The following is a 20,718-nucleotide window of genomic DNA, read 5'->3' as shown; positions in this document are numbered from 1 at the left end:
AAATGTTCATCATGAGGTACCAGAAAAAGTTTTGTGCTTTCATTAACCGGCTTTGGATTAACTGAATCTCGTTCTGAATCGGAAACATTCAATATTTGGAAATTCCAAGTTTTTCTTTCGCTAATTAGACGGAAGACAATTGCGATTCCCGCCCCAACCCGAAGATCCCCTCTCCCGATTCATGTGAACGTTTGTTACATGCATACTAAATTTTCCTTTCTTTTTTTTTTTTTTTTAATTTTGCATATGTTAGTTAGAGGGTGGTGTTCAAAATGAATATGAACAAAATAAAACTTAGAGGCATTTATCTCTTCATTGCTGCCTTTGTTTCACCAAGTAAAGTGAATTACCAAACCAAAATTTGGATGAATTGTATTGTGTTTAGGGGTATAGTGAAATTGAAACTTATAAACGTTTATTGCTCGCTCGTAAAAGTTTACCGTTTTCTGGTCACTTCAAAACAAATCAATTAACTATTACAATTTACCAAAATTATTAAGAGATATCTTGAGCATCTTCTTCTATTAGATTTACTGCACTGAGAAAAGTTTTCAACGACCAAGAAAAGTGATGCTGATGGCCAGCGATTATAGTAAAAGTCACTGGAATCGGTGGTTCATTATATCGCGCGCCATCTATGAAATTATTAAATATTTAAAAGGGTGGACCGCCTACTTCATTGTTAAACATTGAGTATGTTATGAAATTTTTTCGTAAAATTTCGTTTTGAAAATTTGAATTGTTAAAAACTATACAAAACCTCATAATTTTTTTTCAGCCGCAAAATTTGCTACTGACTAAACCGTTCCCAAATTGTGAAGTTAAATTATGTGACTTTGGAATATCCAGACTCATCACGAAAGGTATTGAAATAAGAGAAATCGTAGGCACTCCTGACTATGTGGGTAAGTTGTGCGCTTTTTGTTGCTTTATATATTTGTTTTTTTACATGACATTTTTACTCAATACTCTGCTTAATCGCTGGTACAATTTCATACCTTCAGCCTTCAGCAGTGATGATATATATATATATATATATATATATATATATATATATATATATATATATATATAGTTTGTAATAATATTTTCTGCATCCATACTTGGAAGTTGTTAAATATCATTGTTTTTGTTCTTTATACTGTTGAAAATTCATCACTGTTTCAATCGGCGGCAGCGGATACGCCCCCCCCCCCTCCCCTGCAAAATGCTGCTACGATTTTGGATTTTCAACAGTTGGCAGCTCTGTGTATGGTAAAAATAGTCTGCATTCCGTTTAGAGTGTAAAAAAATCAGTTAAAATTAAAAATAATTACAGGATCAGAGCTTCCATGCAAATTAAGATCCTCCTTAAAAATACTGTGGTTTTGTCAAGATTTTGCACGTTTAACATAGAGGAAAATTTTTATACCTTCAGCAGTGATGTAGGGTAAATAGTCTGAATTCCTTCTATTGTGTAAAAAATCACTGAAAATTGAAAAGAATTACAGTATCGGAGCTCCCATGCAAATTAAGCCCCTCCTTACAAAATACTGTGGCTTTGTTAAGATTTCATACTTTACCATAGAGGAGCAATTTCATACCTGCAGCAGTGATGTATGACCAGTAAAGTGGCAGCAAAGTGCAAAATGCATTAAGTGTAGAAAGACTACAATGGAATAGTTTAGGTTTTGGCGATCCACGTAAAAACTTTTGTGATTCATAAATAAATAAATGAATTCATAAAACTTTTCAGCGTTGGGATGTTTCATCTGGCTTTATAATAAAAAAAAAAAAAAAAAAAAAAAAAAACTCATAGAGCTTGCTTGTTTTATTATTAACACTTAGCTGCATTGCCCGGCTTTGCACGGTCTACCTCTAAAATATAAGTGATGTCAAGTGACGCATGTTCAACAATCAGGCTTCAATTAGAGAGAAAAAAAATTGTGAATTTCACGTCAAAATAATCATTCTTAAAGAAAGAAAGCGGCAAATCAAAAAATCCCGAATAAGCGAAACGCAACACCTAAAATCAAAAAGAAAGAAGAAAAAAATTAAAAATTGATTTGAATTTTGACATTTGGAATTCAAATTATGTTTTTCGCAATCACGAGTGTGTGTGTATGTGTAGGCGTGTGTTTGTGTCTGTGTGCAGGCATAAGTGTGTGGGTATGTGTGTGTTTGTGTTTGTGTGCAGGCATGAGTGTGTGAGGGTATGTGTGTGTATGTGTGCATGTCTGTAGGTGTATATGTGTGAGTGTGTGTGAGTGTGTAGGCATGCCTGTATGTATGTATGCGTATAGGATATGGACGCAACCTGGAGACGGTTTTCGCTAGAGGAGCAGCATCGGGAGGCGGTCGGTCGACGATGGTGCTGGCAGAGGGTGCTGGTGGGAAAACAAAATGATAGGAATTCAAAACAGTCAAGTGAGAACAATAAGCAATCGTGATTGCTCAATAAATCGCCAATTAATAAAACAAAATTTTATTTAGTCATAGTTAAGAAAAAAAAGTTGTAACCTTCTTTATTTAAAACAATAAGAATCAAGTTTGTTCAATAACGTAAATACAGAACACTTAGCTTTTTGCTCTTGTCTGGCTTGACATTCTATATCCTTGCTGTACCTTTCAATTTGTGGCGAATAACATTTTGAATGGCATGGGAAAACTAATATATTACTGTTATTAAATCATCAAATTACCTGAAGTGTGTTGTTTGCTTTCTGCCGTCTACAGGTCGTTGTTTTGCCTTGCAGATTTGCAAACAGATGAAAAGTAAATAAATTTAAGTTTGTTTCTGCATCACTTGACGTTTCTTCGTTACCGAAGACTGAATGTTTGTTCTTTTTTTCGAAATGCCATCTTGCTACAAATATCGCTTCGTCTTTTTTTTTTTTTTTTTTTCTCTTATTATAATAGCCTGTGCACTTTGTGGCTAGTTGAATGAACGTAACCCTCTTTACTGAGTATGATCTGGCTTTTGCAAAACGTAAGCAAGGTCAAGGCAAACATACAAGACATTTGCTTTGTTTCGCTCCTAGACGACTAGCGTTTATCCATTTATTTACAAGAGCGAATCTTATATCTACAGCTGAAGTTCTTCAGATAAAATAAAACACGAAAGTCAACATTGAAAAAGATGAATGCAATCCTTAGAACTGAAATAATTGATCCTATCTAAATACAATTACAATTATTGAAAATGTATACCCGATAACCTGATGGCTTTAATTATTAGGTTGATGTTACCTTCATCAGTTCCACATTCGTATTTTATTAGTGCTTGTATTGTTGGTAATAATATTCTGTTTCGGCAAATGGAAAACATTTGATTTCCTGACTGTTTGAAATCGACATGTAATTAAGATATTGAAAAAGCTGAGAGTAATTCCTTTTCCTTTAATCTACGGACAAATATTTTAAGCAATCAACGGCTTAACAACTCTTTGAAGAGATGTAGGCTCAACTTTTTTGTTGATATTATCTTCACTTTCTATCCGTAATTTAAATATTTTCATCAAATACTTTTATCATCCATTTTTAAGCTAACAACCGAAAGTAAATAAATCATTAGATCCAAGTCTCCTGTAATCATCACAGTTGCTTTTTTCTTCTTCCTTTTTGTCACTGTACAGTACCAAAGAAGTTGGTTACATAACTTTGCTTTGAATTCTGAATGTCTCTTTCTTATGTCAGTGTTTTTGAGGAGATCTATATACATATGTAATTTTTAAATGTTTCTTTACTCCACAAATTAAAAAAGTGCTGTCATCGCTTGTTCTTAGGATTTATGATTTATTACTAACTTTGGAATGTTGAATAAAATTTACCAAAAAAGGCTCAGCCGAGCTGGAAGTCAATAAAAATTTTATGAATCGCAAAAATAATGCTCGCTTTAAGTGGGGTTTGCTCGTTAAATGCGAATTATGCTCCCATAGACTTCAACATTGTACCAACCATGTATTTCTGATTTCCTCGCTAAATCTAGGTTTTCGTTAACTCAGAGATCGTTATAAACGATTTCGACTTTACACTGTTTGTGTGGTTCCTTGGTGAATATTGAAGAATAATGACTTTTTGAGTTGTGTGCCACTATTCTTGTGTTGAGGATTCAGCTGTGATGATCATTGGTTGTGTGAGCTTCAAAGCTCCAGCAATACATGTGCGCTCCATTTAAGAGCAAACCAAATGTGTATCTTTTTTCGTCGGTTCCATTAATGTGTTTCCTTTTACAGCGCCGGAAGTACTCCACTACGAGCCTATCAGCCTGCCCACCGACATGTGGTAAGTACCCTTTCTCCATCCTTGATTGATAAAACGGGCGAGCCCTTTCGCTTTTCATAGAAACACTTAAAGCCGGCTGGGAAAATCCATTGCTCGCTCGATCATTGACTTTATTATAAGTATTTTGGAGCCATAGAATCTACACCTTGGAATCGGATATCATCATCATCTTGTGCCCCACACTTCATACTTGGAGATTTATTTTAAAATCCAGTTATCTTTAATTCGCGAAGTAATGTTTCGCACATCCAAATTGATAAAAACACAAACTATTTCTACACACGAAACTTTTAAACTCCAGGCAGGGCCCGATTACGATATCGGGGGACTCTAGGCCAAATACTTTTTTGGAGCCCCTGTATTTAAACTTAATGCCTTTAGCTGTAGGGTGAATCAATTTTAGCTATAGAATGAAGTAATTTCAGCCATTTAGAGACCCCTAAATATCGGGGGCCCTAGGCCATGGCCTAGTAGGCCTATTCAGTAATAAGGCCCCGACTCCAGGAAAGGGGGCGTTATATGTGACCTCCTGGAAAAGGATGTGTAGAAGTGGAATATGTGGAAGAAAAAAGCTTTATGACTCTTGATATTTTACGATCTTCTAAATTTCTTGTAGATTTGGTTCATTATTTTGTCCATGGAATTTAGGTGTTAGACTTCAATACCTCAAACTAATCAAAATCGTTTGTCAGCGAAACGTGAATACAATATTAAAGCTAAAACAACTTATCACCGTACATTATTCTATTAAATGTTGTAACGGTTACTATAGTTCGTTAATCTCCACTGAATTCATATCTGTTCTTGCGGATATCAAACAAAACGCAAAAATTCTCAAGCAATATATCTTAAGTTGAAACTGTGTAGTGAAGAAATTTGTTACTGATTTATAACTATCTTAATTTGTATAAAATTGCGTTCTGAACATTTTCTAATTCAATTTCAGTCTCTACTGTTATTGAAAGACAATGCCCATCTACGCCTGTAATGTTGCGATGTACAGACGAACTTGATTTATTTAGAATTTTTTTTAGGTGCAACAGGAATTTAATGATTGTAATGAACAACATTGATAATATTGTGGTTTTTATCGTGCAGAAAATAAAAATAAGCTGGTCCCAGTTATTGGTAAAGCTAGGTTAGGATTTCTGAACAGTAGCCACTGGCTACTACAGTCACAAAAAATGGAAGCCAGTTTTGCACTTTTGGTAACCATTTTTTAAAAAAGTGTGCACGCAGCGCAGAGAATAAATAACCTATTCGCTATTAGTATTATGATCTACAAATTAAATACAATTACTCGCAACTCCAGAGCTTGAATACGCTACCTTGCGGTGATTAATAATACTAAAGAAAAAGGTAAAACATTCCATTTCACGTGTTTTCTTTGGGGTAAATTACAGGCTTCAGACAGTTTATGGTGTAATATAATTTCAGAAGAATAGAAAAGAAAGCTTTCCACAAACACGATGGAAAAAATACTGTCATTCACTAAGCGTCAAAGCAAATTATAAGTTACGGCATGCGTTTGTTTTACCTTTTTCATCCGCCATTAGACAGTGACTGCAGCGCCCCCTATAGTTTATTGGAGTTGCGAATAGGCAATTATAACTAAATGAAAGAAAATATGAGAACTCGTATAAGGCTTAGGTTAATTTTTTAGTCAAATTTCTCGTCACCTAACACGATTAATTTTCAAGGAATTTGACATTGCATGAAATGTTGTCAACGCAAAAACAAACCCTTTACCAAAAAAAAAAAAAAAAATCGTGATCATAAAAACGGACTATTTTTAAGTACGAGTAGATGTAAAAAGGTCAAGAATCATTGATTTTGTTACTTTAATTGGAAATTTTTGATCCAAAATGAAAAGTACAAAACCAAAAGATAAAGCTTACTAGAAACACAAGAGAAAGGCTCAAGGAAAAGGTAACTAATGTTTCCCCCCCCTTTTTTTTAATTTCAGGAGTATTGGTATTTTAACTTATGTCCTGCTATCTGGCCACTCTCCTTTCGGAGGAGACACGAAGCAAGAAACTTTTTGCAACATCACGAGGGGGACCCTCGAGTTCCCATCAGATCTCTTTGGAACTGTGTCCAACAATGCTAAAGATTTCATCCGAAGGCTCTTGGTCAGAGAACCGAGGTTGGTGATCATGTCATTGGATTTTCATACTTTTAAGTAGCTGATGTAGCTTTTACTATTTTAGAACCCAAGTTTCGTGGTACCTTAGAAATTTGCGATGTTATAAAAAAAAAGTACCATGGCCCGTAGAGGAAAATGCAACTGCTCAATCCTAGCAATGATTTACACCTTAAAATTGTTCAGTCAGAATTCAGCGGAAAACACGAAAATGTAAACCCCGAACCTTAGAGGAGCTTATTTATAGGAAACGAGAGGAGGTCCTCCGAAAGTTGGTGAAATTGATATATTTCATTTTTTTTATTGTAATTTTTAATAAAGTAACTACTTCTAGTGGTTCTTCAAAAATACCTTGAACTGTACAGGTCCTTCTCTTATTTTTTTTTTTTATCGGGGAGGGTTGGAGGGGTCAAAGAGCAAATTTTATCGGAAAACAGCAAAAAACAAAGTTTTCAAAGCCAGATAGGGAATTGACCGATTGCCCCCCCCCCCCCAAAGGACGGGCCTGACATTGATTTTTCATCTCTCTCTTCTTACCTTTTGGTAAGTGGTAATGGAAGGAAATTTCGGCTAACAGAGAAATCGTCAACGCTATCCACCATGATTGGCCACGATTTCGTTCTCTATTACGTACATCGTTTGATTAGCAGTTCTTTTTATATTGAAAACAACAACGTATTTTTTACGCGAAATAACTTCTTTTTGGTCAAATCTCGTAGAATTCTGAAACAAAATAAAATTAAACAAAAGAAAAATAGTTGAGCTTAAAAACTAAAGGGCGTTTCTATCCACTCCCACACGGAGCCGCCGATTTTGACTTGATTTTTTTTTTTTTTTTTTTTTTTGTTTGCAACTGAGTTTAGTAACTGAATAGACAATAATGCGGACTGGCATTTCTGATTTTGGGACATTTGGACACACGGCTTGTTCAAACATGGTCAGGGTGGCGACAGATCAGGGAAATAAGGGAGATCAGGGAAAAGTCAGGGAACTTTATTAATCAGGGAAAAATCAGGGAAATATCAGGGAATTTTGAAAAAATAACAAAAAATCAGGGAAAATTGATTTTATGAAGAAAAAAAATTTTTTTTTTTGCTTTACAAAATTAAGTACTCTAAATTCCCTACGCATTTTCCGGCAATTAACTGCTCAAAAAAAAAAAAAGTAAAATTAATGAGGTGCGATTATACACTGCCGCATATTTGTGCATCTTTTTTCCTCAACGCCTAAGTATTGAATCTTACTTATTAACCACAGGATGAACTTCCTAAGATTGCTTCTGTGTCTGTTAGGTTGTTTATTTTACCTAGCTCGAAATTTCCTTTTACGCTTTCAATGCTACGTAAAATAAACAACCATACAGGCAAAGAGGAAGCCTTCATTAATGCCTTAGCTCCTTTGCCTTTATTCCATTGTCTGGAAGTAATTAAGTACTGTAATCCCGATTTGAAGAAGAAATCTTTGGTTTTTGAATTAATACTATAAAAGCTTAAAAGTTATTACTTCTTCGCGTTTTTAATTTAATTGCTAAAATTGAACTTTGAATAAAAAAAACTTTGTTTTTTGCCGTTATACTATTTGTTGTCACCGCAGATTATAAAGGTTGTCTTTTCTTCAGATTTAAGTAATTCTTTAATTTTATAACCAAGTTTTTTTAATATATATTAAAATTAACTAATTGCTTTTTTTTTTCTTTTTTTTCTTGAATTTCAAAGTTGTTTGTTACAAAAGCAATCTGAATTTTTTTTTCATTACATACTGAAATCATTTGAGATAAAGTTAACTTGTGTACTTAAGAAAATATCTTTATTTTTTTATTGTTAAAATGCTGTATTCATTCATCTGTTTTGCATAAATATGTCAATTAGTTATATAAGAATAACTACATTACTTCTATTCTTTCACTATTACTTGTTATTCTTGCAACAATTATTATACTGTTTGAAAACTTAGTTCAAAATAATTTCAATTACTTTTTAGTTCTATCATAAATACACATATGTTTTTAAGAGTAATTTTAATAGTTTCTTAAAATTCTTATGCTAAGTGGTTTCTGGAAGTAACGTACTTTTTTTAAAAATTTTCTATAATCTTTCCATGTATAAAAATTTAATATTCTGTTTTGTAGGGCCCCCCCCCCCCCAAGAAAAAAATTGTCTCGTTTTTTCTTTCTTTTTTTTGCCATTTTATTAAAAAAGTAGCATTTTTTTCAAAATATATCTTTAGTTCAACAACTTTACACAACTTAAAACGTTTAAAATACTGCATTTTATACAAACATAAGGAAACCATTACCATTGGTAACGTAAATCAGGGAAATTTGGTGAACTTAATCAGGGAAATCAGGGAAAAGTCAGGGAACTTTTTTTCACAGTTCCTGTCGCCACCCTGATGGGTTAGCAAATCCTTTTACAAGAATAAAGGAAGTGTCTCCTACCTCTTATATTTTGATAAATGCAACGGTCTAGAAGAAATTTATAAATGAGCAGATTTTTCTAGTGGTGTTGGAGTTATATAGTTTTAAATATGCTGTAGAATTGATGAATACTGTGAAGAATTAATTCATATCACAATTATCAATATCTTGGAGAGGAACACCTTTTAATGAAATTTCGTGAAAATACAAATTTGATACATGGTTTTGCAATTAAGTCTTGATTTTTTTTTTTGTGCATATTTGCAGTGAACGTATGTCAGCTAAAGAATGCCTTAGCCATCCTTGGTTGTATGACGGAGAAGCCGCAGGAACTCCTCGTGCAGGAATATCACTTACTTTGTTGCCATCCCCAGAGAAGAAAAACGCCGCAGATTACGACTCGGACTCCTCTGTCAATTCTCGCGAAGACACCTACTCTCCTCGCAGCAACTTCAGCCGTCTTTCAGACACAAACAAGTCCAACCAGAGCAATGGTTTTCGCAAGAGCCTCTCTCCAAAACCAAATGACAGCACACCTAATGAAGAAAAGACTCCCAGCAGGAGTGTAGACATGATGGTTGCACAATTTGAAGGACTGGCCATGTCCAAACGAATTGTGTTCTCCGAAGAAATAATTGTAGATGAACGAGTAGGTATGGTTTATTAGCAAAGGGATTGTGTTGGAACTACTTTTAACTTGAGGAAATTATCACATTGATGAACATTACTTCAAAGGTGAAATTGAATCGACTATCATAGACTTTTAGCAAAAATACAATCACCTAACTTCGATGATATTAGTTTTCTTGAGAATCCGCCGTATATCATCATCATGAATTAAAGACAAAAATTCAGAAGGTTGGATTTCTGTGTTTAATTTAGATTTCGTCCTTATGTCCTTGTTTTCATCTCGTCTTTGTTTTGTTATGAATGCTTTTTATGAAGCTCAAAATTATTCCTCAGTTAATTCTTTTGGTTTGTTATTCAAAATTAGAACTTTGTTCATGTGTTTATTTTGGCTAAACTTTTCAAAATTCCATAAGTTTATGTCCTTTACTCGTTAAACAACTTCATTTTTTGGCACCTTTTTCAACCTATTAATAATCGTTTGGCGCAGTATAGCCTATTAAGGCTCTTGTGTTGAAAAATCCTATCGAACCAACCAACCATCGTCATGAAACGTTTCATTTTGTTGATTTTTTGATATGAAATGTAATACTAAAATAGAATCAAGTGTTGGAGATACATTGTGAAACTACATATCATATTCTTATGAACTTTTTATGGCATGTATGTCAAAATTCAATAAATAGATTATATTTTAAAAAATATTTATATTGTTGCTAAATATTTCAATTTTAGGAATAAAAAACTTTTGCAATTGTCAAATAATGAATGTTTTAAAGTAATTTAATTAGCAATTCATTTTTTAATGATTTTGGATGCTTTCAAATACTGTGAAGTATTTATTACATAAAATGAACATTCACAGGTACGTGTATTTTTTATTACATACATACCTCCTCAAATTGGCAAAAGAAGTTAGATTGCAACGTGTTTTGATTTATCAATTATCCCCCCCCCCCGGTGATTTTTTCCCAAGTTCGTTTTTCATTACTCATTGAATGAACTATAAAACCACATCATATCATAATTGTTCCAATATTTTTTCATTGCCATAATTACATGAACTAATATTTGAGGTGCTAAAATCAAAGTCATTGTGAAACAATCCACATTGATCATGCTCTTCAGTACTTGAACTTATGCACTTGGCTCTAGAACTATGATACTGAACAGAAGACTTTGCCATGTCCTCAGGATTAACTCTTTTGAAAAAAAAAAAAAAGGCTTTATCTACTATGTTGGTTTAATCCTGCTGTTCATAACAGAACGTCATTCAGCCAAAATGTTGAATGTTGCACATCTGTATCGAAAACAAACTTTGGGGCTCATTTAACTCTTTTTTTTTGACCGAATTCCATCAACCAATATCATAACTAGAAATTTCCTTCTGGGTGGGGCAAAGGCAGAGCTATTGTAGACACAATTGATTATTGATCCGATTCAATCAAATTCGGTTTGAGTTGAATGAGCCCCTTTTAATGTGTTCCTTGCAAGTAAAATTTGCGTCGATATTGAGATTATTAGTATAAGGCCATGCAGTTAAGGACAAAAACTGCATTAGGCTGCCAAAATTTATGAACTTTGTCGTTGATCAAGAAATTAGAAGACGAGGAAATTTGGTGTGATAGAATACTTTGTGATAGCTTTATAAGTTGATTTCATGATATTTTGCTTTTCATAAAATTTCAAGTAAAAATATGAAAGGTGTTATAATGATTGTTGCATTTGCAATTTGCATTCAATAATATTATGCATTTCTGTTGAACTGCTTTGAGTTTTGAATTATGTGAAAAAAAAAAAAGATGTATTTTAAGTTTTATCAATGTGATATTATCAAAATGTTGCATTAGTTCTCGTATTTCAGTAATTATTTAACCTAACGAAGTCTAATCAATACTAATATTTAAAATTGAATAATAAAATATTTCAATAGATTTTATCATTGTAGTACTTTTAATGTTCAAATTTTTTAAAGTGGATATTTTTGCAGCCGTAAAATTTTGAATGCTACAAAAAAAATTTGTACACAATTTTATTTAATATGTAAACGCTAATTGGTACTATGCAAATTCATCAACACTAAAAATTCAACATATAGTTTTATTTCTGATTTGGTGTGACATAAAGTTTGGAGTATTATAAAATGCTACATGTAAAAAGTTGTATAAATTTTGTTTTGTTATTTCTTTATTTATTTTTTGTTCATTTGGTGATTTTTTTAAAAAATCAATTTGTAAAAAGTATTTGTTGTATAAAATATTATTGAAATACTTTTTATTAATATTAGGTTTAAAATCTAATGTTTCATATTTATTTCTGTTGTTACACACAATTCTTGTTTATTATTAACGCTTGGAGCATCCATTTTAAATCCAAGTAGTATCTGAATTTATAAAGCAAAATTTAAATGATTTTGATTATTTCATAAAAGATAACATTCAATTGTGCTAACATATAAATACAGTCAAACCCCATTTACACGAATACCTCTAACGAAAAATAAATGTCATTCCCCATCAGATAAAACTAAAAATTAGTGCAAATTTAATTGTTTAAGACGAAGGTGATTTGAATGAATCTCGCTTAACACGAAAAACCAATTTTTAAGGTCAAAAAAGTAAATAAATAAGTATATAAAAAAAAAAGAACTAGAAACAGAAATAAACAACAACACCATCCTTTAACATGGAAACTTCCTTTCTACCTTTGAACAGTTGAAAGACCTACACTTTAATGCTAACTAGTCTCTAAGCGGTATGCATTCAGTTTCTGTTTATCAAACGTGACGCAGAAAATTCCTTCAATTTTTAGGTTTTGTTTATTACTAGTTATATTATAGAATCTAAGTTTTGTACTTAAAACATAAATACTTGTGTGTGCTTTTCTGAGTAAATATACTTTGGTTGTTTTATTTTCTGCATAACAGAAACAAAAATTTTAGTATGTATACTCAAAATTCGATAAACGTCAAAATCGGTTAACATGTAGAATTTTGACGTTCCTATCAAATTTGCATTAACGAGGTTTGATTGTAAGAATTATTTTAGTTTGTTCATTAGTAACTGTTTTAAAACAAAAAAGTTGCAGAGAGATGAACTTGAAAAGACTGAGCATTATTGTATGTTGCATTTTCAGAACAACAAAAAATTGTATGAGTTTTAGTATGTTTTTGCTTTAAATTCAATCCATATTTAATACTAACTCTCCATACGATATCATATAAAATAATGAGATCTATTTTACATAACAAAATAGTGATTTGTCATTCATTATAATAACTTCTTCCAGCAACAGGTGCCTTTTAAACTGTAAATGTAATAACTTATCATGGTGCCTACTTTCATACCTTGCAATTTGCTTTCCTTCATTTTAGTGTAACCCTACATTAAAAATGAATGTACAACAAGATGTGTTACATAATTTAAACAGTCTCGTTTAAAAAACTAGACATATTTTGTAAATAAAGTTATGTGATAAAAATTGGTTGTAATTCTTTAGCTGAATGTTTCATATTTTCTATTGTTAATGTAAATATTATTGATAATTATAATTTAAGCCAACGAAAACATGTGGAACAATTTTGAGCGAAGAAAAAACTAACATTAAAACACTCATTCAAATAATTTACAAAAGTTTAGTATAAATTTTGAGTACAGAAATCAACAGCAAAGTTAGTGAATAACAAAACTTTTATACAAAAAGAAAATGAGGCAACTGAGTGGCTTCATAGGAAAAGTCGATTAAAAATTTATTACAGGTTTTGATGGAAATTTATAATGTAGAATTCATGACCAAACCAAATTTTTCATAACCTGTCTTCTGAAAAGTTTTTCGCATTCTACGGGCTGAAATTAGACTTTTTTTATTGCGTCATTTCAAAAACAAAATCTCTCAAAGGATGACGTATTCTGTAAAATTTTCAACACAAGAATATCGCTTGAAAACAATGAAAATTCCCTTTTATTGCATTTATTTTCAAAATGTAACCATAAAATGAAATATTAACAATTATTAAAATTTTCATATCGAAACTTTAATTTTTTACAAGTTAAAAAATTAAAAAATCACACTATGAATTCATACATAAAAGACCAGCCATTGATATTATGAAATATAACATGTTTCTAGAAATTGCCAAAGCTCATCAATTTTTTACAAATTGTTCATTTTTATATCACTGGTGTTAGGTAAAAGCTCTTGAGTTATAATTATTTAAATATCATTTTAAAATATTCTACTTTTCACAAAATCATAAGAACACTGCATCAAATACAAGATAAATATATTTTTTCACAAATAACCTCAAACATGAATAATGAAATACAAATGTTCTGAATTGCATTTTGTGGTTGCACAAATGACATTTAATAAATTCATTAACAAATTAACAACTAAATACAACTGCATCTAGTACACTAAAATAATGAAATAAATTCCCTTTGTTTAAAATCTCGTTTAACAAATAAATATGATTATTTATTAACAGTATGCTTGCCAGTTGGATTTTTCTTCACTAATGAAAAAGCATTTTATACAACCGAGTGAACCAAGGCATGCGGAAACGAATTGAAAATAATACATGGATAACATCATTTTCAGTTAAAAAGTTGAAGACCTCAGAGCAAGAAGCAGACAGCCTCTCCTTTTTACCAATGGGGAGAAATCGAATGCATAGCAAATAAGTATGCAAAGACACTTCGACAAGTCGAAGTTGCAGGGAAATAGGGGGGTGGGTGGGGTGGAGTGTTACTGAAAATTTGGCTTAACGAAAACGAAATTTAAAATAAAATGCCATTGAAACTCATTAAATTGATAAGAGCAAAAATTGATAGAATAATGTATCAAGGACATTGTATATTTTATTGCCAAAATTAACGTCTAATATAATTAGTATATAAATTCAAACGTTTGTATAGGTTGGAAAATAAATTTTTAAAATTTTTATGCTGAAATATAACAATATTTACTTACCAAAAACAAGGTATTTAAAAGAAAAAAAAATCTGTAACAAAACGCTTCCGAGCAGAAATTTGTTCTTTCATTCACTTTTAATGCATCAAACAAGGAGTCAGAAACATTCGGATGGGATTCTATGAAAATGTGCAATACATTTGCTGCTCTTTATATGGATGCCTCATCCATCACTGCCAAATCGATTAACTCCAATTTATAAAAAAATAGTGCTCTATCAATGTTTAGCATGTGAATTTATATTAACATTTTGGTTTAGTACATTTCTGAACATGTGATGGCAGAAAATGTAAAACAAGGGCCTGCTTACTCCTATGGATAACACCATCTTGGTTTTGGCAAGTGAGACATCCATATCTTGAATAGAAGGTAATTTTACCACTGCCTAAAGTTCTTCCTCCTCTGCATCACAAGAAACGTTTTCGCTATTTTCCCTTATGCTTTATGCACGATAAAATGTCTTCACCAGTGGAGTATACTGTAACTTAAATTCTGTTATTAACTGCAACAAAATACATAAAATCTGTTTTTGATGGAATGTTCACTTTTTTTTTTTTTTTTTTTTTTTTGTAAAAAGCTTCGCTCATTTTGTAAATTTATGTCCAGAGATTTATTAGATTCCCTTTGTCCACACACTGCTTGATGCTATGGTGCCCATAATTTTTTTTTTTTTTTTTGTTCATACTTTTTAACAAAAAAAAAAAAACAATTTTGACTTATGGATTTACGTTTGCAAGGAAAATGAGAATGGTCATAAAATAGAATTCAGCTTATCAAATTTTTCAAATTGACGAAATTTAACTTACAGAAGATAATTGTTCATTCAGTTAAACGGGAATAAAGATACACTTCGGCTTGTTGAAGTTTACTGAACTTGCTGTACAGTAAAACTTACTGAAGTTTCACTGTACAGCACAATACTTCATTAAAATGTCATTGAAGTTGATTTCATCGAGACAAATTCTAACATAGTCCTGAATATAAAGATAAAATTCTTAAAATTATTTTTTAAACTTTTATTTTGTGATTATTCTGGAAAGTTTTAAAATGGAACTGTCTGCTTCTTCAGCCGAGATTTTAAATTGGGAAGAATTGGTGGTGTACCAACAGTTTGTTCTCAGTAGGAAAATCTGTCAACTTTCCATTTCTTCAGTTACAAGTTCAGGTAAAGAGACAGAAACACTAACAAGCAATTATGCTTTCGCAAAGAATGACCTCTAAAAGTTCAGAATGCCTTCTATCAGGGTAACTTTATCTTGATAGTAAACTGGGCTGGGAAGTTGGAGGGAAAATGAGTAATTCTAGCTCTTGGAATTTTAAATCGTCCAACTCTCGACTTCACCCCAAAATCAATCCGACTCCAACTCCACAGCTAGGACAGGGCCAGGAGTGTGCACAGAAACTTTGGAACCCTGCCCATCACAAATGACTTTTCCGGACCCCCCTACATATTGTTTATTTCTATATTTCACGACCAGTTTTAAAAATACTGGGCCACAGCCAACAGGTGCCCCCCCCCCCTTGTGCACGCCCCTGGGCAGAGCTGTAGACTTGAAGGAAAATAGGAGAGACTCCGACTTCTGGAATTCTAAAACATCCAACTTGGACTCCTTTACCCTAAAATTTGTCCAACTCCATGACTCTAAAGCCATTATAGTAAGGGCTAAAACATCATGTTTACACAAGCAGTATCCTACTTTCAAGTGTTGTACAGATAATTATATTTCTCATATTAGAAAGTACTATAAAATATTTCTTTTCATATCAAGAGGGATTAATTAGTACCACACATGGGGCACACCACTCTTTATACTCTCCCCTAATGAAGCCACATGAGATAACACCAATTCTAATTGGTTTAACCTTGCATGTACAAAAAAGGTAGAAATCAGTATTTCAATCAAATCTTCCAGCTATACAGTTCAATACTCACCATGTATGAAGAAACATAATTTAATAGCTACCTTGATCCAATTCAACTTAATTTCACATTAATAATACAAAGTATAAATAAAAGGTAAAGATTAACAGTTGCCTTTCGCCATGTGGTGACCAAAAATAATATAATAAAATAAATTAAAAAGTGGAGAAAGACATTAGTACCATTCACCACTCTCCCCTACCCCACCTCTACTATCAACAATTTTAAGTGAACAAAAAAACATTTCTTTTACAAATGAAATAAGTCTTACCTTACACTTGGTTATACAATTCAAGTTAATACAACTAACTACAAGTAGTATTATCATAATTTAAACAGACAATGTTTGTGTTTTAAGAGCAATTTAAAGTTTAATTTGTACTTAAGTTACTGTTATTAAGTTTACAAAAAACTTCTGCAGTACTGATATATGGATTAAATATATATATATATATATATTCAAACTAATTATTTTGATCAAACGAATTACTTAACAAAATATACAACAAATTGAAGCTAGTGGAATGTACTTAAATTTTAATTAAATAAATCAGTATCAAGCTGTTCCATGCCTCTTAACTTAAAAACAAATTACAACAATAAAATATGGACTGCAATTACACGAAATAAGCTCCAAAACAGAAATAGCTGTCAATAAGGTAAAACTAAATATTTTTCCACTCACAGAAACCAACAGATGATACTTTAAATTATAAAACATAACATTACACTTTAGAAAGCTCATTCATGATGATACAAAAATAATTCTTATTCTTGTGAAACATAATATTCACATTCATAAAAAAAATTATTTTTCTTTTTTGTTATATCTGTAACTCAGAGCAGGGTTTCCGCTAGCGTCTCATTTTTCACAAAATGCGAAAAAAATATCCCAATTACGAAAATAAAGCAAAGCATTTTTGCTTTTTTGCTCAAATAAAAAATACGTTAAGCAAAAAATAATAATAATAAACACTGTATGATTCAAAAGAGGGAGCAAGCACTGCAACAGTCAACTTAATATTTTTAAAATCTCGACAAAGATGCATAAATTAGTATTAAGTTCAACAACAATTAGTCTAAAAGGGTATTATGTCTACTCAATAAATGGAGTGTATACTGGGAGGAGGGGACTTGTATGCACAATCAAAGACTTTTTATTTTACATTAAAAAAAAAGCTTCTGTATATATTTCTTTTAAGATGTCATGGGTGAAATTCGAGTTTTATTTTCAACAGGAGATGAAGCACACGGATGCATTTAGAAAGATATGAGAACGTGTAACATTTTGCTAAAACTTTTCCCCTAACTTTAGCTTTTATGCTAAAGAACTTTTGAACCCAGCTTAAACCCTGCCTTAGAGCCAGAAGGACGTAAGTCACATTATGATAATTTTATGGGAGAGGGGAAAAACTTTTTTCTGGCTCATGCGAAGGGAAGGATGGGGCGCACACTCTTTTAACCCTGGTAAACAATTGAAAAGGATTTTTTTTAGAATTACCTTCATATGGCTGGATGCGGAATAGGCTTCTACACACAATGCATTAATAAACAGAAAATCAATTTTTGAACTTATGTCACTCTGGCTCTGAGGTACTGATATGATGAATTTCCCCACAAGTGCTTTTGTACTTTGCTCACTCCATTTACATGGGTGTGACATTTTTACTAACAAAAAGTAAAACCCCAATTTAATATTTTTTATGGAGCTGACAAAAAAAAAAAAAACTTCATAATAGGCGGGAAAACATATACAGGGGTTAACATAGATTTCCATTATCTACTACTAAATAACTTGTATGGGAGTAGATTCACACAGTAAAAACATTTACAACACATTTCAGTACTTCAAAGTTTCATGGACAATCTGACAGAATAGAATGCTAAAAACTTAGGGTAAAAAATGCCATTATTATTATTATTATTATTTGTTGTTGTTTTAGTCCCAGTTAGAGCCTTCTAAATCACTGAGAGACTTTGTTCCTGTTAATCATACCCACTCAAAGGAGTTTCTGAATACTTTCATAGCAGCATCAAGCAAAAGTGCAATTCTGAGTTCATCTTCAGTTTTGTTGTCTAATGGCTTTACCACATCTGATAGTTCTGAAACTGTTGAGGTGATACAATTTGTACCACAATCTTTGAATTCTTCAAAATAGAAGTAAATATCCAGAAAATCAACAGTATTTAGTGTGTTATGCCTGACTTGATCAGAATGTGAATGGAAATTCACATTTCATTAAACAATGAGCAACAGTGGTGGGGATTCAGGGAGGGAGGCACCTCCCCCCCCCCCTATTTTTTATGGTTAGTTTATTTTATTTTCCAATTTAGGGAAAAAACCCCTAAAATTATGAAAAAAGCAGAAATGTCAATTTTCAGAACATAATTATTTGTTTTACTTTGTATATCTGTTTACAAAACATTATTTAGCACAAGCAATAACTTTTAGTTTATATATTCATTGTTCAGATATTAGTAAATCAATTGTTTTACTTAAAGGAGCCATACTTGCTTAATAAAATTATTACCAAGTGACACCTTGAAATACTTCGGGGTAAATAATGTAAGTTTAATTGATGTATGTTTCTTCATAGAAAGTTATTGTGTACAAAATTCATCAAAATCTTAAGAAAACGTGAGTTAAGTTGTTAGACTTACATCAATTTCCACTTATCTGCTTCAAATTTTTCAAAACCAGCCCTAAAAAACTTTGAACTTTTTTCTTTTTTTTTCATTTTTTGCTGCTGCTAAAAGTCTTATAGCTTTTAGTTGTTTTTCTTTGCCCCCCCCACTTAGAAGCCCTAATCATCACCATGATGAGTGATGCAGTTATGTGCTAAACTCTTCCAGGCAGAGAATATGAAATACAGTGCCTATTAACACATTAATCTTTTTTCCCATTGAATTTTTTAGCGAGCTTAAATAGAATGAAGTCAGGATAATGGTTTAAATCATGTTTCTGGTTTCGAAACAAATATAATGTATAATTTGTTGCAGAAAAACAAGCAAAATCAAGCCGGAATTTTTCGGGTTAAAACATTAAAACAGAAATGTGGTGAGGGAAAAAATAACACTAACGGTATTGAATAAAATCAAGACTAACGAGAAAAAGCTACAAATCCGGAGAAAACGTTAAATGTGGGAGACGTTACATCAGGATTCTACTGTATATTTGCACTAAGTTTGCAGGAATTCATAACTTTGGCTTTTAATTTTTTAACTACAAGAAAACTTTTTAGAATGCTGACACTTTATATTATGATACATAATGGTTCCTAACAGTCAAGGGTATAAAAATTAAAACTTATATTCAGATGTAAGCAACCTGAATCATGTCCCATTCCCTCCCCTAAAATTATGTTACAGGTGTGAATATCTCTGTAAGGAATGAATGGGCAGTATTATGAAGGAAGAAAACGACTGTTCGTCAGTTTTGGAATTGATTTACTGGTGGGCTCCACAGCCCAATATTGATGAGTTCTGCTGTTTACCAACTAATTTGCTAATTTAAAAAAAATCATTAAAAAAAGTGCAGGAGCTCCATGAGCTTTGATGCAAATTCAGCCTTGGTTACTGTTAAAATCAATTGTAATTTTGATCTTTGATAAGATGTAAAACTTTAGTTGAAAATAAGTTCCTAATTTAAACTACATCCAAAATAAAAACATTTAAATGAAATAAAAGTAAGAAATTTTTTTTTGTGTGTGTACTATAAAATAGAAATAGTGTTTCCAAGCACAAAATCGCAACTTTATTAAAATTTTGCACTTTAAAAGTTATATTTCCAAAAAAAAAAAGTGAGATTTCTTAGAGTTAATGATAAGTAATAACAGCCTTAAACTTACAGTACTGCTAAATGACTTTATGGATAATTTTACGTAATAAAATAAATTTAGAGAGAGTTGACTTGAATTAGAAACAACAATTGTTAGCAATTTATGTTAGATTTTTTAAATACTCCGAAGCACAAACACTATGATTGACCATTCACGAAAAAGTCAACCCTTTGTCATGCACGTGAAACTTCATATATTTATCATTAAAAATTAATAATTTTAAAGGGTAATGACAAAATCTTTTGCTAAAGAAGTCATGCATAAGTTTGTAATTTGTAAAGCAGAAAAAAGTTGTTCTTTAATATTATGAAGTATTATTTTTAATGAAATATATGAGGCGTCACGTGCAGGACAAAAAATGACCATTTTCTGTGGAGTGGCCCTGATGTAGATATAAATTGGTGGTAATTTAAAAAATAATATGAATTACAAGAATGAATAACTAATAGCAAGACCTTCAAAAACCATCTTCATAAAGGAAATCTTTTATCAGATGTTTATAACATAAAAAAATAAAATAAATAAACTATTTTGACGA

General features: G+C 31.7%; 1 protein-coding gene across 1 annotated transcript in view; it reads left to right on the top strand.

The window, feature by feature from the left end:
- The window catches only part of LOC129225533 (serine/threonine-protein kinase 17A-like), a 195,815-nt gene extending 182,897 nt beyond the window's left edge, over window positions 1–12,918 (top strand). The window contains exons 5-8 of the mRNA XM_054859969.1: window positions 779–905; window positions 4,215–4,263; window positions 6,230–6,409; window positions 9,090–12,918. Of these exons, the coding sequence (XP_054715944.1) occupies window positions 779–905; window positions 4,215–4,263; window positions 6,230–6,409; window positions 9,090–9,489 (756 nt within the window). The 3' untranslated portion in view covers window positions 9,490–12,918. The remainder of the gene's footprint in view (window positions 1–778; window positions 906–4,214; window positions 4,264–6,229; window positions 6,410–9,089) is intronic.
- The last annotated feature ends 7,800 nt before the right edge of the window (window positions 12,919–20,718 follow it).

This window comes from Uloborus diversus, chromosome 7 (genome assembly GCF_026930045.1).
Source record: "Uloborus diversus isolate 005 chromosome 7, Udiv.v.3.1, whole genome shotgun sequence".
NCBI classification, from domain to species: Eukaryota; Metazoa; Arthropoda; class Arachnida; order Araneae; family Uloboridae; genus Uloborus; species Uloborus diversus.
This window is presented reverse-complemented; position numbering and strand designations above follow the sequence as displayed.